Below are 27,710 nucleotides of genomic sequence, written 5' to 3'. Positions count from 1 at the left end.
TGTCCCATCTTCGACCCTGCTCACCCTCCCATCCAACCCTGTTATGGCCCCGCCCAGTGACCTTAATCTCTCCAAAGCTGGGGGAAGAGAGGGGGGGCTGTTTGCAGATGGCTCTTCAACCTTGAAAGGAGGATGTCGGCATCTGAAGGCGGGAAAGGTGAGAGCAGCCTTCCACCCCTGAGGACCCTTTGAGCAAGCCTGGGCTCTACTCTACCCCTAGCCCCTCTGACTCACCCACTGCCCACCAGGACCCCACCCCTGGTGAACCACCAGGTGACCAGAATCATCCTGTTCCCATCCCAGCCAACCCCAAACACAGCCTTACCTCCAACTAAGCCATGAAGCTCAGCGTGACCCAGACACTGTTCTCTATGGCCTCCCTTCCCCATCCACAGCCATAATTACCAGCTGAAACCCAACCCCAATCCTGGCTTTGACCCCTATCCTAGTGCCTACCCAACTTCAACTCCACAGCCAGCCCCAGGGTTAATCCTAACACAAACCATACGAACCAGAGGGTAAACCCCTGTTAGAGTCCAAACCCCAACACAGATACAGACCTTACCACGCGCTCTAAAGTCACCTCACCTCAACCCCAACTCCTGGATGTCAATGCTGTTAGCAAGTAGTTCTCTGGCTTTTCAGAAAGAGCGCAGATCCATTTTTAAGGGCAAAAAAAAAATAATAGAAATAGAGAACACACACACAATGGCGGTAGTAAGTTGTGAGAGCTTGCTGTCAGAGTCTATCTGGATTTGACTCCCAATTCAACCACTTCATCAAATCACTTAGCCCCTCTTTTTGCATCAATTTCCTCACCTGTAAAATGGGAATAATATTATGTGCCAGACAATCTTCTGAATGTTGAACTAATTTAATCCTCACAACAACCCTATAATGTAGGTTCTCTTATTATCAACCCATTATACAGATAAGGAAATTGAGTCTCAGAGGGGTTATGTAAGTTGCTCAAGGCCACACACAGCTATCAAGTGGTAAAGTCAGGATTGAAACTCAGCTCCTTTCCTCCAAAGCTGGGGCTCTTAACCAGGTCAATCTACTGCCCTTCACAGGCTGAAACAAGGCCATGGGGATTGGGAATGACCTTAGTTGAAAACCCCAATGCAAAACTCAGATCCCATCCAAACTTAACTTCAGCTCCAACCTTGATCCTAATTCTAATCCCAGCTTACTCAAATACCCAGTCCTAACCCTAAATCATAACTCAAGCACACTCCACTCCCACCTGTATTTAAACCCATCCCCAAAATCCACCATTTGAATTTACCCTAAATCTGCCTCCAGCTATAAACTTAATGGTACCCCATGCCAATATAAACTCTACCCCAAGTCTAACACCAAACCCTACTTCATTTGGAACTGTAACCTCACCTTCACTCTATAAACTCCCCCTCTATCCCCAATCAATTCCAAAACCAACTCTTACCACCCCAATCCTTAACTGAGGTACCCCTAACTTTTCCTAATTTTACATGCTCTTTTTTCCTTCCCTCAGACAGAGGGATGGAATCAGGTAGGTGGCAGCCATGATTGCCCCCCAATATCCTGTCCTTCCTCACTTGATTTCTCCACACAGACATCACCCCAGAGCCCAGTCCAGCCAATGGGGCAGGCCCTGGTCCTGAATGGGGGCTGTGCCCTGGGCCCCCAGAATCAGGGGGTGAAATCAGTGGGGCATCAGGCCTGGGGACCCCTAAGCGAAGGACTCAGCACAGTAAGCACAAGACGGTGGCAGTGGCCAGTGTTCAGCGGTCACCCCGGGCGCTCTTCTGCCTCACCCTGGCCAACCCTCTGCGGCAGTCTTGCATCAGCATCGTGGAGTGGAAGCATCCTGGAAGGCCAGGGGAAGGCCTCAGGGGGTGAGGTCACCAGAGTACCAAGAGTGAAGGATTGGGTCAGGATTAGCATGGATCAAGGGTCAAGTACTGGCTTCAGGGGGAATTTGAGAAAAGTGAAGGTCATTCACCAGGGGAGTCAGAGTCAAGGCCTTGGTCAGGGTAGGGGCTGGGCATGTGAGGGCTGGTCACCTTGAGGTCAAGGGTGAGCATTGGGTGGGGAGGGCCCCATGGGAATGTTGGGGTTCTAAGGCTGCTTTGCTGGGGTCCTTGACTGTGTCCACCTGAGGCCTTTCGACATCCTCATCCTGCTCACCATCTTTGCCAACTGCGTGGCCCTGGGGGTCTACATTCCCTTCCCAGAAGACGACTCCAACACTGCCAACCACAACCTGGTGAGTTTTGCTTCACCATGCCCTCCCTGTCAGATACAGCCCCAGTAGAACTACACCTCAAGCCTTCCAACCAGGCCCTCCCCTTTCTGATCCAGATGGCTCACCTCTGCCCAGCCCTCTGTCCTGGCTACGCCCTTTGCCCCTACCCCTGTCCCCATCAATCCCCAACCCAAATAACTCTTGGATCTCCCGCTCCGCCCCCAGGAGCAGGTGGAGTACGTATTTCTGGTGATTTTCACTGTGGAGACGGTGCTCAAGATCGTGGCCTATGGGCTGGTGCTCCATCCCAGCGCCTACATCCGCAATGGCTGGAACCTACTCGATTTCATCATCGTTGTGGTTGGGTGCGCATCTGCGGGGCACATCCCTACTCTAGTTCAACTTTCCATCCCAAGCCCGCTGAATTCGGGGCTCAGGGAAGCGACTGCTTTAAATTGCTCCCATTTGGCAGCCAGAATCAGGAATATTTTAAGCCTGTTTGCATTTCCGGCTACAGAGACTTGTGCTTTTCTCAGGAGAGGAGAGGGATGGGAAGGGGTGCCAAAGCCTGACACCCGCTCACGCCTCATACCTTGCTCCCCCATCAGGTTGTTCAGCGTGCTGCTGGAGCAGGGCCCCGGACGGCCTGGAGATGCTCCGCATACTGGAGGGAAGCCAGGGGGCTTCGATGTGAAGGCGTTGCGGGCATTTCGGGTGTTGAGGCCACTGAGGCTGGTGTCTGGAGTCCCGAGTGAGTGTAACGCCTCCCGGGGTTGAAGGTAGGGAAGGGGAGCGGGAAGAGGACTGAACGGACCCCGCCCCTACTTCACCCAGCCCTCGCTCCCCGCAGGCCTGCACATAGTGCTCAATTCCATCATGAAGGCGCTGGTACCGCTGCTGCACATCGCTCTGCTCGTGCTCTTCGTCATCATTATTTATGCCATCATCGGACTCGAGCTGTTCCTCGGACGCATGCACAAAACGTGCTACTTCCTGGGATCTGGTCAGCCAGCCGATCCCTCCGGGGACAGGACGCGCCCCTCCACTGCCTCCTGGGCCAGACCGTGTTCTCAAGGAAACCCTAATTCACAAGACTCCGCCCCCAGACTCAGGCTCCAACCCCGATAAACAAGCCCTACCCATATATTCAAGACTCCGCCCTCAACCTCAGACCACAATCGCCCACTTGCTAATAGCTCTGCCCTATCACAAGACTCCACCCTCTAGCCACTTAAGACTCCATCCTGCACAACTAGTCCCAGATATTCAGGCCCTTCATCCGGACCCCAACCCAAGACTTGCCCCACCCTTTTTTTAAGAAGCCCTCCAAAATTCACAAGACTCCCCCCCCATTGATACCTCACTTTCATTTATAAAATTCTACCCCAAGATTTACAGTCCCACTCCCCAGATCCCTGTGGTTGGGACTCAGCTTCCCAGGGGTTCAGAATCCTGACCTGGCAGAGTCAGGATCTAAGGGTTGTCCTTGATTTAGAAAAATCTAGGACCCTGAGTTGAACTTCCCAGGTGGGCGGAGCTAGAGGGTGGCAGGGAATGCGGGTGGATGTGGTTCTGAGCCCAGAGCCCAGACCCTGTCTTCCAAACAGAGATGGAAGCGGAGGAGGACCCGTCGCCCTGTGCGTCTTCAGGCTCTGGAGGCTCCGGGCGTGTGTGCACACTGAACCAGACCGAGTGCCGCGGGCGCTGGGCAGGGCCCAATGGAGGCATCACTAACTTCGACAACTTCTTCTTCGCCATGCTGACGGTCTTCCAGTGTGTCACCATGGAAGGATGGACGGATGTGCTCTACTGGGTGAGGTGGAAAGAGGGCACACAGTTTAGAAGCTGAACCTGCCTTTTCTCCGTGAGCTCAGAGGCAGGAATGTCTGCATGCCCTGAGAGATGCGTGTCCTCTCTCTACCCAGATGCAGGATGCCATGGGGTATGAGCTGCCCTGGGTGTATTTCGTGAGTCTCGTCATCTTTGGGTCCTTCTTCGTCCTCAACCTTGTACTTGGCGTCCTGAGTGGGTGAGGAGCCTAGACACAGCCCTCATCCTGCCCCTCAGACTCTGTCTCTTTTTTTCTTCCTGGCAAACTCCTAGGTAACCTTCAAAACCCATCTGAAATACCCCACCATTCATTCAGTCAAAATTGAGCATCTACTGGGCGCAAAGCACCATTTTAGGAATGGAACAAGAGACAAAAATCCCTGCCTTCCCAGATATTACATTTGGGGGCTGGGGGAAGACAGACTATAGCAACATATACAATAAGTAACATATATGTAGTGTTTTATATGGAATATTTCCTATGGAAAGAAAGGAAGGATAAAAATAGGAATAGGAAGGCTTCTGGCCAATTTGGCAGAATAGGGAAAAACACTTGCATATCAATTTTGATCAAATCTACAGTATATTTTGGATTTATGTCACATTTGCAAAAGTTGCAGTTGAAGGTACATTAATTGGTCTTAGGCCTTTTTAAAAGTATGTATTACTGTAGATAATGAAGACATGTTTGCAAAGCCAAAAAAATAGGAATGGGGCTATCTTGCCGTTATAAATGGGGACAGTCAGGACAGGCCTCCTTGAGAAGGTATTACTGAGTAAAAATGTGAAAGAGATGAGGGAATGAGTCATGTGGCTCTCTGAGGAAAATGTCCCAAGCAAAGGGAACACTCTGTGCAAAGGCTCCAAAGCACGAATGTGCTTGGCATATTCAAAGAACAGCAAGGATGCCAGTGTGGCTGGAATGGGGAAGGCGAAGGGGCCGGGGTGGTTCCTCCACCTCACCCTCTATCCTCCACCCTCAGGGAGTTCTCCAAGGAGAGGGAGAAGGCAAAAGCACGAGGGGACTTTCAGAAGCTGAGGGAGAAGCAGCAGTTGGAGGAGGACCTGAGGGGCTACCTGGACTGGATCATGCAGGCAGAGGAGCCGGACATGGAAGACCCCTCAGCTGATGGAAACTTTGGTTCTGTGGCTGAAGAGGGCAGGGCTGGCCACCGTAGGCAACCCTAATCTGGCTCATTCCCTACCCCATGGGGGCTGCCCTCCTGAGACCCAGATCTCCCCTGCAACAACTCTAGGCCCAGCCCTCAGATGTGGCCTAGGAAACAGAACCTAGATCCAGATTCAGATCCACCTCCCAACTGTACCCAGAACAGATTCCAAATAATCCACTTCCCCCACACACAGCCCTTACCCTGCCTCAGGCCATGGTCCTCAACTGTCTTCCCTATCCCTGCAGGACCACAACTGGCAGAGCTGACCAATAGGAGACATGGCCGTCTGCACTGGTTCAGTCACTCCACCCGATCCACACACTCCACCAGCAGCCATGGTGGGTGTCCAGCCTGGTTGGGGAGGGGGCAGGATGGGTAGATGGAGGAGAAAGCCAAGGATGGAAACTTGAGGTCTTCCTGTGCTGACCTCTGTTCCCACCCTGCCCACAGCCAGCCTGCCAGCCAGTGACACTGGTTCCATGGCAGAGACTCCGGGTGATGAGGAAGAGGAGGAGGGGCCTCTGGCCAGTTGTACACGCTGCCTGTGAGGGCCCCAACCCCTTGACCCCTTACCCAGCCCAGAACTCAGTCCAGACCCTGACCCCAGTGCTTACTTTAGTTTCTAACTTTGACCTCAGCCCCTGACTTCTGATCCTAGCCACTGACTGCCCCTCAGCCCTTTATGACGCTCACTCCCATAAACCTCTTTTGCAGAAACAAGATCATGAAAACCAGGGTCTGGTAAGTTGAGGAAGTTATGTGACTCCTGGACCCCATGACTCTATGATCCCCACCTGAGTTCCACAGGGCAGGCTGAGGTAGGTGATCTCAGCCAATGGGTTCTCCTTTCTGCCCAGCCGCCGCCTCCGTCGAATCAACCAGGGTCTCCGGGCATGCTGCCGGCGAGCTGTGAAGTCCAATGCCTGCTACTGGGCTGTGCTGCTGCTTGTCTTCCTCAACACGCTCACCATCGCTTCAGAGCACCACGGGCAGCCCATGTGGCTCACCCAGACCCAGGGTGCGTTCCCCAGCCTCCAATTTCCTTCATCCCAGAAGCTCCAATTCAGGATCCCTCAGGTGCCTCAGACCCCCAAACACTGCCTTCCCCACAAGTAAATGCAGAAATCTTAGCCTGTCCCATCCCACCCTGTAACCTACACTTCTATAGCTCTTTTATTATTATTATTATTACTTATTTCAGAGAGTAATGGAGAGGGAGGGAAAGAGAGAAATATCAATGATGAGAGAGAATCATTGACCGGCTGCCTCCTGCACACTTCCTACTGGGGATTGAGCCCTCAACCCAGGCATGTGCCCTTGACCGGAATCAAACCCGGGACCCTTCAGTCTGCAGGCCAACGCTCTAATCACTGAGCAACTGGCTAGGGCAGAGCCCAGGCTCTTAATACCACACTGGATAAATTAACCCCTCTGTGCTTCAATTTCCCCATCTACAAAATGAGATAGTTATACTATTCACTTTATGGGGTGGGTAGGAGGATTATATTAAAGTGAAAAGTGCTTAGCACATTGCCTGGCCCACATAAAGTTAACACTTTATGAGTGATAGCTCTTACAAGAATTCATTTTCATCTCAACCCCAACCTTAATACTGAGCACACTTCTAACCCCAAACTTCAAACCAGCCCCAGTCCTAACTAAAACCCAGACTCTAACTCTACCCTTGAATTGGAGCTTTTCTGGACTCATAGAGGCTGATTGATGCCCCACCCCAACTCTGCCCTTCGCCCCAACTCCAAGTCCCTCATCCACTCTGATATACAAATTCATCCCAATTCCTAACCCTATTCCCACCCCCAGCCTGTGCCTGGCCTGATACCAGCTACCCCAGATCATCCCATGGCCCTACCTCCTCACATATCACCCCAGAAACTGGCCAGCCCTTCCCCCTTTCCCCACAGAGTATGCCAACAAAGTGTTGCTCTGTCTGTTCACGGTGGAGATGCTTCTCAAGTTGTATGGTCTGGGCCCCTCCACCTACGTTTCCTCCTTCTTCAACCGCTTTGACTGCTTTGTGGTCTGTGGGGGCATCCTGGAGACCACACTGGTGGAGGTGGGTGCCATGCAGTCCCTGGGCATCTCAGTGCTCCGATGTGTGCGCCTCCTCAGGATCTTTAAAGTCACCAGGTGTGTGTGCGGTGGGGGGGAGGGGTGGTGACTGAAGCCACAAACACAGCCCCAACAGCCCCCACCCCAGTACTAATGATAACTGTGTATATTTCACCATCCAATTTGCAAATATCCATTGAGTGCCTACTGTGTACCAGGCACCATTCCAGGCCTTAGGGAAATACCAGGAATCAAAGCAGACACAAGTTTCTGCCTTCGTGGAGATTCAAGTTCTGTAGGAAGGGTGTCTACTCTGTTTCCATCTTCTTTCTCAACTTCAACCCTGCCTCTGAACTCAACTCCATACTCATGCCCAACCCAAACCCCATCCCAACCCTCAACTACAACACCATCTCTAGCCCAACCCCCAACCACTCATCATCCACATGCCCATTTACAACCCCCATACCCAATCCCAACCCCATCTCCAATCTCATTCCTAACGCACAGCCTCATCCCCATCACTAACCACAACCCCCCCATTCCTAGCTCCTAACCATCAGTTACTCTCCAAACACAACCCTGTTCACAGCCTCAATCTTATCCCTAACTCAGTCATCTACAACTCCAAATACTCCCCAATCCTTAACCCCAACATTGACCTCAGTTCCAATTTCAAACTCCAACCCCAGTCCTGGTCCGAACCTGAAACCCAATTGTAGCTCCATCAATTTCCATTTACCCTCCATCCTAATCTCATCTCCCATGACTCCCCTAACACTTAACCCCAATCTCAACCTTCCCCTCACTTCTTATTCTTGCCTCACCCCAGCTCCAAAATCACTTCTAACCCTGATACCAAAGGCCATTTTAACCCAGCCCACCCCAATGAACCTCAAGCTGGAATTCCTAACTCACCACTGGACATGTCAACCCTGCCCCCTCCATCTCTGCTGCAGGCACTGGGCATCTCTAAGCAATTTGGTGGCATCCCTGCTCAATTCAATGAAATCCATTGCATCCTTGCTGCTTCTCCTCTTCCTCTTTATCATCATCTTCTCCCTGCTTGGCATGCAGCTGTTTGGGGGCAAGTTCAACTTTGACCAGACACACACCAAGCGAAGCACCTTCGACACCTTCCCCCAGGCCCTCCTCACTGTCTTTCAGGTGGGGCCTGGAGATAATGGGATGGGTGGGTCAGGGGCACCCTAGGGTGCAGGGAGGGTCTCAAGAGCTTCATGGTGAATTCCCCCCCCAGATCCTGACGGGTGAGGACTGGAATGTGGTCATGTATGATGGTATCATGGCTTATGGCGGCCCCTTCTTCCCAGGGATGCTGGTGTGCATCTATTTCATCATTCTCTTCATCTGCGGCAACTGTATCCTTGAAAACTTGGGGGGCTGGGTGCTGGCAGGTGGGGTGGATAGAGGGATCTGGGTGGTCCACAAGCAGGCTGCTTCTCCATCTTTTGTAGCCTGAGCTCACCCCAGACATCCTGTTGAATGTGTTTCTTGCCATTGCTGTGGACAACCTAGCCAGCGGAGATACAGGCACTGCCAAGAACAAGGGCAGGTGATGTCTGGCTCCAGCCCTAAGACAGTCTCCCCTGAATCCCTTCCTGGGAATCCACGCAGACATCCCACACCCCACAAATGCCTCAGTCACCCTGGCAATCCCCATCCCCACATCCAACCTGCCAGTTCTCATTCTATCAACATGCATTTACTGAGCAACTACTTTGTGCCAGGTCCTGTTCTAGATGCTGAGGAGATAACAGGGGTCAAGGTAGACAGAATCCTCTCCTTCATGGAGCTGACATTTGAATTGGGGAAGCAAAATACATATAAATGAATATATAATATACTTTAAATATATGTAAATACTATGTAACAAAGAAAAAGAAAGTGAAATAAAAGAATAGAGAGAAATAAAGATTGCTATTTTGTTTAGAGTAGTCAAGGAAGGTCTCTATGTGGAGGTGACAGTTGAACAGAGAGCTGAATAAAGAAAGGGAGTGAGCCATTCAAATATCTGGGGGAAGAATGTTCAAGGCAAGGGGACAGCAAATCAAAGGTCCTGAGGTGATGATAGTCTTAGCACATTCAAAAAAACACCAGGGAGACCAGTGAGCAAAGGAGAGAGTGATAGGAGGTGAGCTCAAATGGGGAAATAGTGAGGCCAGACTTAGGGTGTTCTGGGCCACAGTGAAGACTTTGGTTTTTGCTCTGAGTGGGAACCATGGGAGGGGTGCGAGCAGAGGAGTGATGTGCCAGACTTAGGATTTAACAGGATCCTTCTGGCTACTGTGAGAAGAACAGACTGTGGGGATGAGGGCGGAAGCAGGGAAGTTCTGTGGGGTCTAAGAAAGGTCTGTTCTGACTGCAATGTTCCCCCCTCAGCCTCACCCATCTGCTGCAATCCTTAGCAATCACACACACCCCCATTTCCTCACACAGGGAGAAGAGCACTGAAGGGAAACACCCACAGGAGAATGGAGCGTTAGTGAGTTAGAAACCTGGGCACTGTCTACACCTCATACTACCATCAATGCCTGTCTATATGTTTGTGTTTTTAACCCCCAACCTCTGCCTATTCAATCCTTCATTATTGCATCCCTTCCATGCCTCCCTATGTCCATCTCCTGATGTCTCTCCCACCACCAATGACCCCTATCTTCCTGTCCCCAGGTGCCTGGTGAGGAGAATGAGAAAGAGGAGGGTGCAAAGAATGAAGGAGCAGGCAAGTGACCAGGGCCAGGTGGAGGAGGTGTGGGACCCTAGGGACAGTACCCAGGCAGAGCTCTTGACCCCTGAGACCCTCCTGTCTAGGGAGCAGCCTTTTCCAAGATCATCTTGAAAATAATGGGCATGGTTTTTGGCCATCAACATTTGGGACATTGAGATTAAAGAAGATTAACAGATGTTTTGTTTTAATGCGGAACTTCTCAGAGCCTTTATTTTATAACTAGAGGCCCAGTGCACAAAATTCATGCACAGGTGCAGTCCCTAGACCTGGCCGGCAATCTCAAAGCATGAGTGTCTGCATGGGAGGGCAGGTCCCAGCTGACCTCTGGGCCCTGGGCAGCACCTGGGCCCCTAGACCCCCATGTGCCCCCCTCTGCCTGAGTCATTGGGCCCTGCCTGGCTCCCTCAGCACCTGGGAGCCGGGCGGCAGCCCTGCCACTGCTGCTGGTCACCATCTGCAGGGAGATCAGCAGGGTGATCGGGCCCCACCTTGGCTGGTGCCACCCACTCACCTGCTCCACCATCCTGCCACGGTCCCACTCTTGTCGGGGCCCATCGGGGCCAGCAGTGCCTCCACTGCCACCTGCTGCCAGCGCTGCATCACCAATGTCCACCATGTTCCAAACTGACCCCTGGTGGTCAGCACACATCATAATGAGTAGTCGAACTCTCAGTCGAGGGGACAATTTGCATATTAGGCTTTTATTATATAGGACTAGAGGCCCAGTGCACAAAAATTTGTGCACTCGGGGGGGGGAGGTCCCTCAGCCCAGCCTGTGTCCTCTCGCAGTCTGGGACCACCTGCTGGCTTAGGCCTGCTCCCCGGGGGATTGGGACTAAGCTGGCAATTAGACATCCCTCTGGCAGCCCGGCAGCCCTTGGGGGATGTCCACTTGCTAGCGGGGAGCAGACCGAAGCTGCAGTTGGACATCCTTAGTGCTGCTGAGGAGGCGGGAGAGGCTCTCACCACCACCACTGTACTGGCAGCCATCAGCCTGGCTTGTGGCTCAGCAGAGCTCCCCCATGTGGGAGTTCACTGACCACCAGAGGGCAGCTCCTGCATTGAGCGTCTGCCCCCTGGTGGTCAGTGTGTGTCATAGTGACCAGTCATTCCCAGTCTTTCTGCTGTTAGGGTCAGTTTGCATATTATCCTTTTACTATATAGGATAGAGGCCTGGTGCATGGGTGGGGGCCGGCTTATTTGCCCTGAAAGGTGTCCTGGATCAGGGTGGGTGTCCCGCTTGGGTGCCTGGCCAGCCTGGGTGAGGGGCTGATGGCTGTTTGCAGCTGGTCACACCCCCTTCAGTGTGGGGGTCCCCATTGGGGTGCCTGGCCAGCCTCGGTGAGGGGCTGAGGGCCGTTTTCAGGCTGGCCGGCGACTGAAGCTCCCAGCCTCTCCTTTTTTTCTTTTTTTTTAATTCTGGGATTTATTTACCTTTATTAATTGAAACTTTGTTGCCGCCACTGGAGCTGAGAGCCGGGCTCCTGCTCGCTCCACCTCTGAGGCCATGGCCTGCTGAAAGCAGGTATCTGAGGTTTGTTTAGCTTCTATAATTGAAACTTTGTTGCTTTTGGAGCTCAGAGCCGGGCCGCGGCACGCGGAGAACCTTGGCTTCCTCTATCACTGGAGCAAGCAAGCCTCCTGCTCGCTTCAGCTGCGTGGCTGCCAGCCACCATCTTGGTTGGGTTAATTTGCATATCACGCTGATTAGCCCATGGGAGGCATAGCGAAGGTACGGTCAATTACCATGTTTGTCTATTATTAGATAAGAATCGCATGTATATGACTGTGAGGATGGCAGTGTTCATTCCAACACACATTTACTCAGCTCTTACTGTGTCCCAGACACTGTTCTAAGTGCTTTACATACATTTTCTCAATTAATTCCCTCTCTTCTGATCTTGTGGTGCCAGGCACGGAGGAAGAGGAGGAGGAGGAAGAAGAAGAGGAGGAAGAAGAGGGTGCAGGACGTGTGGAACTCCTACAGGAAGTTGTTCCCAAGGAGAAGGTGGTGCCCATCCCTGAGGGCAGTGCCTTCTTCTGCCTCAGCCAAACCAACCCGTGAGTGCTGGGGCAGGAGGGGTTTGAGCAGGTGGAGGGCCAGGGGGCAGCCAAGGCTCAGTGGGGTAGGGTACACATCCTGATACAACAGGCTTGAGCTGCAACCCTTGGGCTTTCCCAATCAACTTTGGGTTCTGACTATGGTCCATTCCCCATTCACCAGAATGAGGAAGGCTTGCCACACCCTCATCCACCATCATGTCTTCACCAATCTTATCCTGGTATTCATCATCCTCAGCAGTGTGTCCTTGGCCGCTGAGGACCCCATCCGAGTCCACTCCTTCCGCAACCACGTGAGCCTTTGGGGGACACTCCCAGGAATGTCTTATTGGGCACTATCCAGCCAGTGTGCCAATAGGGAGAAGACCCCTATCTGGGCAGAAAGAGAAGGGCAAGAATGGCAGCCTAACTGTGTGTGTAGCACACTTCCAGAAGCTCCAGGGAGGAGATCAGTATACAGCTGAAGAAGAATCTGTGCTCAGAGTGGTTGAACAGGCCAAGGGCACCCATGTAGCTGGGTAGAGGCAGAGAAGCCCAAATTTGAACCCTAGTCTTTCTGATGGCCAAGCCTTTTGCCTTGTAGAGCAGTTCTTAATGATCATAAGAAAGAGAGGGAAGGGAGGAGGAGGGGGACAGCAATGATTACATAGAGAGGTACAAGTATGCGCGCGCGCATGTGCGCACACACACACACACACACACACACACACACACACACACCTAGGATACCCCACAGCCATGACTCAGTGACTTTCCCTCTTTTTCATCCCCCAGATTCTGGGGTACTTTGATTATGCCTTCACCTCCATTTTCACTGTGGAGATTCTACTAAAGGTAACTAATGGGTCCCCAATCATACCTCTAGTTGCCCCAACCACCACCGCAACCCACCTCTCCTGTTTCAATCCTCTTCTACTCCTTCTATTCCCAAATCTGGGGTCTAGCCTGATGACCTCTACCATCCTCCCCAGATGACGGTGTTCGGGGCCTTCCTGCACCGAGGCTCCTTCTGCCGTAGTTGGTTCAATCTGTTGGATCTGCTGGTGGTCAGTGTGTCCCTCATCTCTTTTGGCATCCAGTAAGTGACCCTTCACCCAGCCCATTCCTCCAGAGCTGAGGCAAGGCCTGAGCCAGGGCCTGAGAACTGCCCCCTCCCCAGCTCCAGTGCAATATCGGTAGTAAAGATTCTGCGAGTACTCCGAGTACTTCGGCCCCTTAGAGCCATCAACCGAGCCAAGGGACTCAAGGTAACCCCACCCCACCCAAGTCCACAGGATCCAGGCCTTGCCCCTGGGGCCAAAATCACTTATCAGATTGACCATTTGCATGATGCATGACCACATGTAACCACTCATGCCTGACCGTTGGCCATGTGGCCAGACCATATTCCTTAACCAATGACCACATTTTTCTGATCTGAGTCCCTGGCATGTGGCTACATATCCTGTCTGGTAAACACTTATTCCTGGTTGGTGCCCACACATCCCTGGCCCACATCACTGTCCCTTAACCACGTGTTCCTGACCACACATCCTTGACCCACAATAACATGTCCCTGACCCAAGTCCCTGAGCTCCATCATGCCCATATTCTCTGCCCCATGGCTGCTGTGGCCTGCACTGTCCATTAGTCATATTTGTGGGTACCTGCAGCACGTGGTGCAGTGTGTGTTCGTGGCCATCCGGACCATCGGGAATATCATGATTGTAACCACACTTCTGCAATTCATGTTTGCCTGCATTGGTGTGCAGCTCTTCAAGGTGGGAAGAAACACTAGAGGGAGGCCCAGGCATGAGTCAAGGTGGTGTTGAAGGGTGCACCTGCTTGACAAATATCCTCCCTACAGGGGAAATTCTACAGTTGCACTGATGAGGCCAAACACACCCCCAAAGAATGCAAGTAAGTAGCCAAGACCTTGCCCTCACTGGGCCCAGAACCCTTCCCAAAGGCCACAGAGGCCCCTAGAGCTCACCAAGGCCCCTGAAACCCTTAGAGTTTCCTCCCAAGAACTTCAGAGAGCCCCCCAGATTTTATCAAGGCTCCAAGAACTCCCCAAGCTTCCAAGATACACCATCAGAACTCTCCCAAGAACTGCAAAGGCCCTCAGATCTCACCAAACTCTAAGAGGCTCCTCAGTACCTCCCCAAACCCCTCTCCACCTCTCCAGAATTGCCTATATTTTATTCTGGACCTCCCAGCCATCCCCAAACACCATGACACCCATGCACCACTTAATCCCCAACTTCCATCCTATAGAGGGTAGAGGTCAGAAGCATGGACTTTGAAATCAAACATTCCTGGTTCAAATCATCCCATGAGACTTTTCTTAACCTTGTAATTTTTTACATTTCTTAACCTTGCTGAATCCCATTTTCCTTAACTGAAGAATGGTGATTTCAAAAATGTGACTCTCACTGATTTTTGTGAGAAGTAAATGACTTACCACATGGAGGGTGTACTACAATGTAAAGTTACCAGGTAGCACCATGCCTGGCATAAACTTAGTGATGAACAGGTTGGCTATTATATGTATTACTTTTTTCTGGGTGGCAATGATAATGATGATAATGGTAATGAGGGCTAACATATAGGGATTGGCAAAGGTAGGTTTACAGTTGTAATAAATAAGAATAAACACTGCAAGAATAAACGCTGTATCTCATGTACTCACTACTCTAAACTTACTTTTGCCCCACCCTGTATGTGGTGCCAACTATGTGCCACACTCTATTCTCACTATTGACTTAATTATACATGTAACAAGACAGTAAATATGTTGTTCTTATTCTTATTTCATGGATGGGGAAAACTGAAGCACAGAGAGGTTAAATGCCCAAGGTCACCCAGCCAGTAAATGGAGGGGCAGGATTTGAACCCAGACTATCCAGCTCCACCATGATGCCCTGATGCCTCCATGCTGGAAACCTCAGTCCCCTTTCCACAGCTCTCTACCCTTCCTCACCCACTCAGACTGTCTACAACATCTACAGGGGCTCCTTCCTGGTCTATCCTGATGGAGATGTGTCACGGCCCCTGGTCCGGGAGCGGCTCTGGGTCAACAGTGATTTCAACTTTGACAATGTCCTTTCAGCCATGATGGCTCTGTTCACTGTCTCCACCTTCGAAGGCTGGCCTGCGTGAGGAGAAGGGCCCCAGGGATGAGCAAGGGACAAGGAAGGAGTATCTAGGGGACCGGCTTGGAATCTGCTGAAGGATGGGTGGGAGGGTATCTTGAAATGTGATCAAGGCCTTTTGAGACTGGATAGAGTTTTCTGGGGACTGGTGGGCATATCAGAAGACTGGGTGGGGGTCTCCCAGTAGCTGGCTGGGGTGCTTTGGGGACCCGGATGGGTGGGGTCTCCAGGAATTGGGTAGAGATCTCTGAGGGATTAGGTAGAAGTCTAGAGAGGACTGGGTAGGATTTAGGGGGGACCAGGTAGATGCCTGGAGAGACTGGTTGGGGGTCTCAGAGGAGATGGAATGGGGGATTCAAGGGTTTCCAGAGAGTTGTGCAAGTCTTCAGGGTAGTAGTTGGAGATCGCTAGGGAGGTGGAGCAGGGAATTCAAGTTGATGGGACAGGGGATTTAGCAATCTTTGGGGGCTGGTGGGGGAGTTATGGGTAACTGCATGGGGACTACAGGTGGATGGAGAAGGGGATTTGGGAGGTCTGTGGGAGCTTAAGGGATTTGGGAGTCTTTGAGGGCCTAGTGGAGGTCTCTTGGAGTATGTATGGAGGTTCCAGGTGATTAGGTCAAAGGATCTAGGGGTCTTTGGGGTACCAAGCAAGAGATTCTGAGGTGTCTATGATAAGTGGTCTGGGGGAAGGTCTGAGGGGCCTGGTGTATCCCCTCACCTGCCTCCACCGGCTCCACAGGTTGCTATACAAGGCCATTGATGCACATGCAGAGGACCAGGGACCCATCTATAATTACCATGTGGAGATTTCAGTGTTCTTTATTGTCTATATCATCATCATCGCATTCTTCATGATGAACATCTTTGTGGGCTTTGTCATTATCACCTTCCGTGCCCAAGGGGAGCAGGAATACCAAAACTGTGAGCTGGACAAGAACCAGGTGACCTCTGACCCCTGATCCATGACCATCAACCCCCCATATACACCTCCTTGCCTTGGGACCTCACTGCTCACTCATGCCCTGCACCCATATGCAGCGCCAGTGCGTGGAGTACGCCCTCAAGGCCCAGCCACTCCGCCGCTACATTCCCAAGAACCCGCATCAGTATCGTGTGTGGGCCACTGTGAACTCTGCTGCCTTTGAGTACCTCATGTTTCTGCTCATCCTGCTCAACACGGTTGCTCTAGCCATGCAGGTCTGAGCTCCCCACCCTGACCCCTGCCAAATACCCTATTCTGTCTACACAATCCCTTGGGAACCATTAGGCATGGTTTAGGCTGCAAGTAATAAAACCCCCAACTGACAGAGACTTAAGCTATAAAAATATTTGCCACATCTCTTCACATCTAAGGCCAATAATTGTAAGTTACATCCTGATTTCAGAAATCAAAGAATATGAAAAAGAAATGGCAGATAGCAATTGTAAGTTGCCATTGATTATAAAACACACCCCAATTTCAGAGATTCTAAAATGTGAAAAGATGTACATAACAAGAAATGTAGAGGTAGGCTGTTTGTTCATTGCTCATAAAAGGCCCAGTCTCTGTCTTCCTGCTCCACTCTTTTTTTTAAAATATATTTTTATTGATTTCAGAGAGGAAGGGAGAGGGAGAGAGAGATAGAAACATCAATCATGAAAGAGAATAATTGATCGGCTGCCTCCCACACGCCCCGCACTGGGGATCCAGCCTGCAACCCAGGCATGTGCCCTGACCAGGAATTGAACCGTGACCTCCTGGTTCATAGATTGATGCTCAACCACTGAGCCAGGCTGCTCTGCTCTTTTTAGTGAGTTAGTTTTCATTCTCATGATTGTTGCTTCATAGTCACAAAATGGCTGCCACAGCTCTGGGCATCAACACTACATTCAGGGCAGAAAAAGGGAGAGAAGGTTGCACCAGGGGACTCTCCTAATTTGAGCCTTTTATTAGAAAGCGAAAATAGCCCTAGATGGTTTTGCTCAGTAGACAGAGCAACAGCCTGTGGACAGAAGGGGTCCGGGTGTGAATCCAGTCCAGGGCATGTACCTCAGTTGCAGGCTCCTCCCTGGCCTGGGCCCTGACCAGGGTCCATGCAGGAGGGAACCAATCAATGTGTTTCTCTCATATCAATATTTCTCTCTGTCTTTCCCTCTCTCGTCCACTCCCTCTCTCTCTAAAAAAAAGGCAAAAATATTTTTCACAGAAGCTACCCAACCAGCAGCAGACTTATGTTTCTATGTCAGTCAGAACTAGCTGCAAGGAAATGAAATTTTACCATTTGCTACAACACAGATGAACCTAGAGGGTATTATGCTAAGTTAAATAAGTCAGACAAAGAAATAAAAATACCATGTGATTTCACTTATGTGTAAAATCTAAAGAACAAAATAAACGAAAAAACAAAACAGAAACAGACTCATAAATACTGAAAACAAACTTACAGTTGCCAGATAGGAGGGGAATCCAGGGGCTAGGTGAAAGGATTAAGAAGTACAAATTGATAGCTATAAAATAGTCACAGGGATATAAACTACACCATAGAGAATACAGTCAATAATATTGTAATATCTATGCATGGTTCCAGGTGGGTACTAGACTTATTGAGGTGATCACTTTGTAAATTATATAAATGTCTAACCACTATATTATACACCTGAAACTAATATAAAATAATATTGAAAATCAGCTGTAGTTGACAAGTAAAAAAGAGTTGGTCTCCCCCAATATCCATCATGGAGGTAGATAATGTGAGGGGTTAGGCCAACCATTTGTGCTATACTACCTCCTCAGACTCCCCTCACTCCTAGCCAGAGAACATTTGACTAGGGTGGGGGGTTCTCTGCCTCAGGTGCTGTCCTCATACCTGATTTTCTCCTCCAGCACTATGAGCAGACTGCTCCCTTCAACTATGCCATGGACATCCTCAACATGGTCTTCACTGGCCTCTTTACTGTTGAGATGGTGCTCAAAATCATCGCCTTCAAACCTAAGGTGTGCCCCACCTGCAGTGGGTGAATTCCTTGGGGTGGAACTCACTGCAGTGCTCTCAGGAGGGCAGCAGCCAGGGAGTCATGAGAGGGATCCAGATGCAGGCCCATCGTGTGGTCTAAGCTGGGCTCTGTCTCCCCAATTTCCCCACCGTACTGGCCCCCTACCCTAGCTTCCTAGATATTAGAAGACAGATTTCTGCTTTCCTCCTGCCTCCAGCATTACTTTGCCGACGCCTGGAACACATTTGATGCTCTTATTGTGGTGGGCAGCGTAGTGGACATTGCTGTCACTGAAGTCAGCGTGAGTACTGGCCTCTCTACTAACCCACTCTCCCCCTGCTAATCTTTCCTTACCTCAACCCCAGGGCTTTCTTTCAAATGGGTAGAGGAGATGACACAATCCCATCCACCCCACTCATGGAGACTCAGTGCTCCTCCTTCTAGCTCTATCCCTTCTGAGTCCCTGTTGGATTCAGCCCAAATCCCCCTCCACCACCTCCCTCATTCCATTTGCAGCCCACCCTCTGGATCCACCATCACCTAACATGACTTTGTTATTTCTATTATTTCCTTCATTGTTTCTATATCCACCTCCACTGGTTCCATCATCTCTTCTGATTCCTTCATTGACTCCATTCCCTCCACTGACTCCGTCATCTCCAACGCTGGGTCTTTCACGTCTCTGTCATTACCACTGACTGCATGGTTGGCTCCATAATCTCCTCCATTGGGTATTATATGGTACTGTTACATCTATTGACAATGCTGCTGGTTCCATACCTCCATCACTGGCTTCTCCAATGGGTCCCCCCATGGGTTCTCTCATATCCATCATCTCCATGAAACAACTGGCACCATCATTTCCTCCAATATCTTTCCTCCATAATCTCCTATACCCTCTCCTCTCCTTCACCCTCATTACCAACTTTTCCCACAACCATCTTAATCCACTACCATATAACCTTCCCCATTGGACCTTGCATAATGATTGTGCCATCCATTATCCCCTATAACTGTTCAATAATTTCTCCCCTTGTTCACTTGGGCCTGCGATCACATCATCTCCTCTATCTCCCCTGTCTTGACCATATCTCCCTCCAGAATGGTGGCCATCTTGGCGAGGTAGCCCCCCATCATCAACAGGGACTCTGCTTTTTCCCCACCCACCCTTTCTTCCTTTTTACCTTAAGAGACCTTATAAATGCTCCCTGACCACCCTGGGACCTGACTTCTGACAGATTTAGGGGCTGGGAGGGCCAAAGCTTGAAGCAGGGAGGTGGCTGGGGAAAATGTGGGCTGAGCATACCCACCATACCCCCAACCCCAGAGCTCTGAGGACAGTTCCCGCATTTCCATCACTTTCTTTCGCCTCTTCCGAGTCATGCGACTGGTCAAGCTTCTCAGTAAGGGTGAAGGGATCCGCACATTGCTCTGGACATTCATCAAGTCCTTCCAGGTAATTCCCCATCCCTTTGACCACCCTTTACCCCCACCTTACCTCTCAGCCTGCTGTTTTACCACCCTCAGAACTGTATCTCCTAGTGTGCCACACCCACCTGCAACTTACCATTTTCAGTTTTCTCTCTTTTCTAGGCTCTCAATTCCTAACATGCCTTGGCTTCACTGACTTTAGTCTATTGTATTTAATGCTGTGTCCACATTTGGGATATACTGGTAGTCATCACATGGGCACTTGGGGGATGGACCACATTTCTCATCAGGTCCAGGCTTGAGGGAGCAGTGCATTCTGGGGATTATAGTTCTCTGCCTGGACCTGAGTATCTACCTTCCTCTCCACCCCATAGGCCTTGCCCTATGTTGCTCTTCTCATCGCAATGATATTCTTCATTTATGCAGTCATTGGGATGCAGGTGAGTGGGGACCCTAGGGAGCATCCCTCAGGCACTTCTCCAATGAGGGAGGTTGATTAGGAAGAGCCCAAAATTGGGATTGGTGAGTGGAAAGAAAGACAGACACGCTGGATGACCCTGAGACAGTCCACATGTCTGTGAAATGGGATCATCAGTGCCTGTTTGTCAGGGTTGTAAGGACCCTTTGGGTATTAGTAGTTGCGAAATGGGTGGCAACCTCTTCACCCCTCTGACACAGCTCCTGTGTGCCCACAGATGTTCGGCAAGGTGGCCCTTCAAGATGGCACACAGATCAACCGAAACAACAACTTTCAGACTTTTCCACAGGCTGTACTGCTTCTGTTCAGGTGACATCTACCCCTCTCTCTGTCACCTCAGTCCCTAGCATGCCCTTGTGGGTCCCAGACTGCCTGAGCTGTGGAAATAACAGGGCAGCATGGGGTCCCATGTTGCCTGGGACCTTTTCTGGCTGTGACCTGAGCATTTGATAATATTCTAGCCTCAGCCATCCTTTTTCTGGCTGTAAGATATATCCCCTTCTTTGGTCTCAGTGTCCCATCTGTAAAATGTGAATATGACCATCATAAACATTGAATGCCAGCTTTATATTTTATTTTTTTAAATATATTTTTATGGATTCTTTACAGAGAGGAAGGGAGAGAGATAGAGAGTTAGAAACATCGATGAGAGAGAGAGAGAAACATTGATCAGCTGCCTCTTGCACATCTCCCGCTGGGGATGTGCCCGCAACCAAGTTACATGCCCTTGACCGGAATAGAACCTGGGACCTTTCAGTCCGCAGGCCGATGCTCTATCCACTGAGCCAAACCGGTCAGGGCAAATGCCAGCTTTTTAAATGTAGAAATGCTATTTGTGCCAGATGTAGCCCCTGGCAGGAGGTGGGTCATCCCATAACCTTTCCAGTCCCCATAATACCATTTGCCATGACTTCAGAGCCTTCCCTCTAGGATGACACCCTCATGTGATCCCCAGGTGTGCCACTGGTGAGGCATGGCAGGAGATAATGCTTGCCACCCTTCCTGGGAATCGATGTGACCCTGAGTCTGACTTTGGCCCTGGCGAGGAGTTTACCTGTGGTAGCAATTTTGCCATCGCCTATTTTATTAGCTTCTTCATGCTCTGTGCCTTCCTGGTGAGGACCTTTCCCCCCATAACCACCACCACTACCATAGGGGCTGGCCCTGAAGGTATCTGGGGATGTCAAATGAGGTGGGGAGCCCAGATCTTCAGAGTAGGTGGAAGGGCTGGCCTGGTTCAGGGATTTGTAACCTAGTGACCATATCATCTTACCTTAGCCTCCCACCAACCCCCTACTTTCTACTCTGCACTTCACCTAACCCCCCGCTCACTGGCCCACAGATTATAAATCTCTTTGTGGCTGTGATCATGGACAACTTTGATTACTTAACCAGAGATTGGTCCATCCTGGGGCCCCATCACCTCGATGAATTCAAGAGGATCTGGTCTGAATATGACCCTGGGGCCAAGTATGTCCTCTAACCTCTAACCCCATACTTGGTATCCCAGGGGACAGTGCACTGCCCCACAGTCTCCCAGCCCCAACCTACTCCTCCCATTACCCAGTCAGTAGATGCCCCAGGGTCCCCTGACCCTGTCTTCTGCCCTCCCCCCGCCACGCCGCCGCCGCCGCAATGACTGCCCTTCAATTCTGCCCTGGCAGACCCTGGGGTGTTGTTGGGGAGAGGTAGTGATGAGCTGGTGGGTCCTTGAGAAAAGATTAGAGGGGGTATCTCCAATCCAGTGGTGCCTCCCACCTACCTCCACCTGCCCAAGGGGCCGAATCAAGCACCTGGATGTGGTTGCCCTGCTGAGACGCATCCAGCCACCACTGGGATTTGGGAAGCTGTGCCCACACCGAGTGGCCTGCAAGGTCTGTGCACCTGCCCACCCTACGCCCCTTGCCTCTGCGAGAGCTGTCCACCATCTGACAGGGGTGGGCAGAAACTTTGCCTTGGGTGAGGAGGGGGTGTTTGGTTGCATCTTCAAAGGTTTCTGCCCCTGGACATTCAGGCCTGCATCTCAGGCATTTGCCCAAAGTGGGTTTCATGTCCCTGGTGTGCACAGAGACTTGTGGCGATGAACATGCCTCTCAACTCAGATGGGACAGTGACATTCAATGCCACACTCTTTGCCCTGGTTCGGACATCCCTGAAGATCAAGACAGAAGGTGTGTGTGGGGGGGGGGGGCAGGAGTGGAAGGATCCCTGGGGAGGTTGCAGGGAGCAAACTGAGTGCTGAACCTCAAAATAGGCGACTGTTTTCTCCAGGCCCATTTCCCCACCTGTCTAATAGGGGAGGTGATGCATGAGTGCAGTAGAAGCTTGCAAAGCCCCTCCAACAGTGAGGGAGTGGCTGTGAAGGACTCTTCCTATTGGCTCATGCACGCCCTCCTCCCCCATCCTCTCCTGGAGCAGGGAACCTGGAGCAAGCCAATCAGGAGCTTCGGATTGTCATCAAAAAGATCTGGAAGCGGATGAAGCAGAAGCTGCTAGATGAAGTCATCCCCCCTGCTGATGGTGAGCTATCCTCACCCCAATTCTTGATCCAGCCTCTGAATGTCAGATGATTGCTCACCAGCACTGGCTGGGGAGAGGAGTTTATGCTGTGGGTAGGGTGGGAGGAACAGAGGACCCCTATGTGACCTTGCCTCCTCTTCCTTGCCCCCAGAGGAAGAGGTCACCGTGGGCAAATTCTATGCCACATTTCTGATCCAGGACTATTTCCGCAAATTCCGGCGAAGGAAAGAAAAGGGGCTACTAGGGACCGAGGCCTCCCCAAGCACCTTCTCTGTCCTTCAGGTGTTCAGAGTGGAGCCTGGGTGGGTGGGGGTATGTGGGAGCACTGTGGCAGAGGCTAACTGCTCTCTTGATTTCATGGAGCCCATGTCACAGATTTGGAAACTGAGGCCCCAGGACCCACAGAGGGTCAGAGATGGTTGAGGGGACTCCGTCCCCCACCCCCACACTCCTGCATGGGAAGCAGGCTTAATGAAAGGGGAGTTTAGACCCTGAGCTATCCCGCTTCCCTATTTTATCACCCTCACAGGCTGGTCTGAGGAGCTTACAGGACTTGGTTCCTGAGATCCGACAGGCCCTCACCTGTGACATAGATGAAGAGGAGGAGGAAGAGGGGCAGGGCAGAGAGGAAGAGGAAGATGAGAAGGACCCAGAAACATACCAAGTGAGGAACGACAAGTTTCCACTCCCCCCGGATTGTAAAGTACCCCTCAATCCCCTGAGTAACTTCCACACTGCCTCTAAGAGAAGCCCTCCACCCACCCACCCTGGCAATAGACAAATGTTTATTTGGCACCTACCATCCGCTGTTGGAGGCCAAGACCCAGATACAGCCAGTCCCTGGGGTGCTCACCAGAGACACACCATATGACCAAATGACTTAGATAGAAACATGGATGCAACACTGTCCTGTGACTCCCACAGGCTCCAATGGGCTCCCAGCCCCCATCCCGTAGGAGCTCCCTGATTTCTGTGTCTCTGCCAACTGGAGACAAACTGCCAGATTCACTCTCCCTGGGGCCCAGTGATGATGATGCAGGGGCTCCCAACTCCAGACAGTCCAGTGTGCCCCAGGCTGGATCCTATGCTCACAGGTATGGTCAGGGGAGAAGATTATGAGGGAAGGCAGGGACTAGCCACTGTATGGGGATAACTCAGGGGGCATAGGAGTAAGGCCTTCTAATGGAAATTTGGGGAAAATGAGAGGGATTCAAGGGCTCAGATGGGAATAAAGGATAATAAGATTCATGTGAGAAAGGCAATGCAAAGGTTTAATGCAAAAAGCACATGATGTGGGACTAAATGGGTTTAAGTTCAAATCTTGTATCCGCCATTTGCTAAGTGACCTTGGGCTACTCACTTAGTTTTCATGCTCCTCAATTTCCTCACCTGTGAAAGGGGGATAATAATAGCACCTTACTTCATAAAGATAGTGGAAGGATGTAATAAGGTCACTCTTAGCTTTTATACCCCAGCACACCCCCAATTCTTATTTGAAGTTGTCTCTTTAACAGGCCAACTTTGATTTCTTTTTTTTAAATATTGGGTCTTTCCAATGAGAAAAAATGTCTCTTAAAAGAAAGCCCATGTTCACTTTTAAATAACAGGTTAATTTTATGTTAATTTTATTTTAACATAATTAAAAAAAAATAGAAGCCCAGTGTTTCTGTAAGGGAGAGGGAACCAGGGGCCCAGGACCACATACTGATATTTGGGGATCTAATCTGCCTTACTTGCCTCACTTTCCCCAGGAGAAGTTCTGGGGCTCTCATTTTCACCATTCCGGAAGAAGGAAGTTTTCAGCCCAAGCCCAAGGGAACTGAAGGGCAAGAGAAACAGTATGAGGAAGAGGAAGTCCCGGGCCAGTATTCTGGCCACAACAAGTAGGATGAGCCCATGTTTGGGGGGCAGGACTAATGGCACCCCATCACCCATGCCCAGGCCTGAGCTCACTCCCAGCCTGCCCTCCTTCCCATTCAGGGGCTCCTACATACATGAGCAGGCCGCGACTCCCTCTTGCCCCATCCTTTTGCCACCTCACAGGCCCCAAAGATACATGGATGGGCACTACATACCACGCCGCCGTCTGCTGCCCCCAACACCTGCAGGTGAGAGCGTGCAAGTGTGCGTGGGTCCTAGGGCCCCCAAGGGTCAGCAGGGCAGAGGTCTGGGGAAGCACTGACATTTTTCTTTGCTCCCCCATCCTGTACCACCTACCATCCTCACCCCCAGGTCGGAAGCCCTCCTTCACCATCCAGTGTCTGCGGCGCCAGGGAAGTTGTGACGATTTACCCATCCCAGGCACCTATCATCGTGGGCGAAACTCAGGGCCCAGCAGGGCACAGGTGAGGTGAGGTGGGGGCAGCCTAGGTTAAAAATTTTTTATGTATTTTTATTTGTCTTAGAGAGAGAGGAAGGGAAAGAGAGATCGAAACATTGATCAGCTGTCTCCTACACACACTCTACTGGGGAATGAGCCTGCAACCCGGGCACATGCCCTGACCTCCTGGTTTATGGATCGACACTCAACCACTGAGCCACACCAGACAGGCAGCCTAGGTTGAATTTATCAGACACACTACATGTCAAGACCTTCTGAAGAACAGGGCACATATGAACTCACACATTCTCACTGTACCTCTGAGGTGGGTACTGTTATTAGCCCCAGTTTACAGATGAAGAAACTGAGGCCCAGAGAGGCTTACCCAAGATCACACAGCTAGTAAGTGTCAGAGCTGAGATTTAAACTCAGGTTTTCTGTGCTCTTAAACTCACCTGTAATTTACACACATTCAGTTTGACTACAGTTGTGCTTGGGGGGTAAGAGGTAGGCACAGAAATGAGTCCTATACCCTCACTCCACCCATCAATCACTGTCCCTCTGATGTTTATTCTGGTCCAGGGTTCCTGGGCAACCCCTCCTCAGAGGGGTCGGCTCCTGTATGCCCCACTGTTCTTGGTGGAGGAGGGTGCAGCAGGGGAGAGATACTTCAGCAAATCCAGCGGTCCACTTTGCACCTTCACCTGTCTGCAAGTGCCTGGAACCCACTCAGACCCCAGTCATGGCAAGAGGGGCAGTGCTGACAGCCTGGTGGAGGCTGTGAGTTCAGAAAGGGCATGGGCAAGAGGGATGGGAGAGAACAAGAGGGGGGGGGAAGGGTCCCCAGTCTCTGTGCTGTGCATGTAGCTCTCCCTTTGCTCTGCAACTTCTGCTCAGCATGATGTGTGTACCACTGTCCCCCATTGACTTCCTTGCATAGCCTCAAGGGTGTATCATTTATCCACACTGACCTCTCTGTGCATGCTGCTTCAACTCCATGCTGTGCCTTCTGTCAACTCTGATCCTATCTGTGGCCCCAGGTGCTCATCTCTGAGGGCCTGGACCTCTTTGCCCGAGACCCGCGCTTTGTGGCCCTGGCCAAGCAGGAGATCGCGGATGCATGTCGCCTGACACTGGACGAGATGGACAGTGCTGCCAGTGACCTGCTGGCACAGAGAACCAGCTCACTTTATAGTGATGAGGAATCCATCCTCTCCCGCTTCGATGAAGAGGACCTGGGAGATGAGATGGCTTGTGTCCATGCCCTCTAAATTCCCACCCCTACCCCACTGCTCAATAAACCTCCTGCCTCTCTTCCCCAGAGGGAGACAGGCGTAGACCACACTCTTGGAGTTTGATGTTTTTGCACTCGGAGCCTAGGGCTGCCTGAAAGCCCCCATCCATCCATCCATCCATCCATCCATCCTGGTTCAGTGCTGAGCCACTGCCCACACATGGGTATTTCCGGAAACCAGGACAGCCAGGTCTGATTACTCAGCGTCAGTGAAGGAGGGAGGAGGAGGAGGAAGAGACAGCAGCCAAAAAAAGCTGGAGGCAGAGTGGAGGTGGTGGGGGAGGGGTGCACACTGGACAGAAATGGAGGAAAGGAGAGGCGACTTGGATGAGGAGTGTGGTAAAGTCAGAGACCCTACAAGGGGTCAGTCGGGTCAGACTAAGGAAGGACACATAGATGAGAAGGAAAGGATAAGAAAACCAGAGGAGAGTTGTGCCAATAAAAAGGCCTAGAGGTTAGAATTAGCCTGGTATAGCCTGGCCGGTGTGGCTCAGTGATTGAGCATCAACCTATGAACCAGGTCATGGTTCAATTCCCAGTCAGGGCACATGCCCGGGTTGTGGGCTCATCCCCTAGTAGGGGGCGTGCAGGAGGCAGCCGATCAATCTCTCATCATTGATGTTTCTATCTCTCTCTCCCTTCCTCTCTGAAATCAATAAACATAAATTAAAAACATATTTTAAAAAGAATTAGCCTGATATGTGTTATGTCAGGCAGAGGGGTCCTCTGATGGCATCAGGGATTTCAGGGGGGGGGCTAAATTGTTATCACCCTGCCTCCCACATTCCACCTTCTGCCACCTTCTGCCTGAGAAAAAGAAAATCTAAATCCACTGCCAGAAGACATGGGTGACAGCAAAGGATGGAACTCCATGCCCAGGAAGTCCCACTCAGGGCCCAACAAGCTTTTCTAAGACCAGCTAAGAGTAACCCACTCTCCTCTCACACAGATCCAAGAGCTCCTCTTTCTGCTTCTTGCCCTACCTTTAGTCATTGCCCAACCTCTGGGATCTCATTCATTCAGTGAAAGTTTACCCAGCATTTATTTTGTATCAGGCACTGTTCTGGGTTTCCCTCAAAGGAAACTGAGCTGGCTTAGACATGTGACATGACTTGTCCAAAGTAGTAGTCAGCCCCACTCCAAAGGAACTGAAGGCAGTGCTGGGAATGGCATGGGATGGGGTCACCACTAGGCTCCTAGGATTTCCTCCCAGGTCTCAAAGCAGGGGTTTCTCATTTGTAAAGTTTGTGTCAAGTGAGCCAGTACTGAAATTTGAGGAAAGCCAAAATTGGAGACTGGGACTCAGAATACAGAGTGGTTGGGCTGGTGTATTGTGACAACAGCAAGTCATAGGCAGGAAGTAGAGAGTGAAAAGCTGTTAAGGGATGAGGTGGGAGAAGCCACCTGAGGCCAGATGAGGCAGAGCCTTTCAATTCTAGGCCCAAAACC

The 27,710-nt window shown here is 51.0% G+C and overlaps 1 protein-coding gene across 1 annotated transcript; it reads left to right on the top strand.

The window, feature by feature from the left end:
* Positions 1–114: 114 nt before the first annotated feature.
* CACNA1F (calcium voltage-gated channel subunit alpha1 F) lies at positions 115–26,499 on the top strand. Its single transcript, XM_059679834.1, has 48 exons — positions 115–157; positions 1,598–1,847; positions 2,146–2,251; positions 2,456–2,595; positions 2,839–2,981; positions 3,081–3,233; positions 3,838–4,043; positions 4,156–4,259; positions 5,044–5,234; positions 5,478–5,570; positions 5,683–5,776; positions 5,947–5,973; positions 6,090–6,250; positions 7,155–7,380; positions 8,262–8,469; positions 8,561–8,681; positions 8,794–8,875; positions 9,760–9,805; positions 9,991–10,042; positions 11,842–12,109; positions 12,273–12,402; positions 12,884–12,943; positions 13,081–13,187; positions 13,269–13,356; positions 13,762–13,869; positions 13,956–14,008; positions 15,100–15,246; positions 15,985–16,186; positions 16,284–16,442; positions 18,109–18,219; positions 18,436–18,519; positions 19,320–19,340; positions 19,546–19,674; positions 20,024–20,089; positions 20,345–20,436; positions 21,083–21,242; positions 21,470–21,597; positions 21,905–22,001; positions 22,196–22,298; positions 22,546–22,647; positions 22,799–22,929; positions 23,177–23,311; positions 23,572–23,741; positions 24,399–24,530; positions 24,628–24,755; positions 24,880–24,992; positions 25,550–25,747; positions 26,008–26,499. Exons 1-48 carry the CDS (start codon positions 133–135, stop codon positions 26,236–26,238), a joined length of 6,081 nt encoding a protein of 2,026 aa, XP_059535817.1. The 5' UTR covers positions 115–132; the 3' UTR covers positions 26,239–26,499.
* Positions 26,500–27,710: the final 1,211 nt, after the last annotated feature.

Source organism: Myotis daubentonii, chromosome X, assembly GCF_963259705.1.
Source record: "Myotis daubentonii chromosome X, mMyoDau2.1, whole genome shotgun sequence".
NCBI classification, from domain to species: domain Eukaryota; kingdom Metazoa; phylum Chordata; class Mammalia; order Chiroptera; family Vespertilionidae; genus Myotis; species Myotis daubentonii.
The sequence above is the reverse complement of the archived record's forward strand: the minus strand, read 5'-3'. Positions and strand labels throughout refer to the sequence as shown.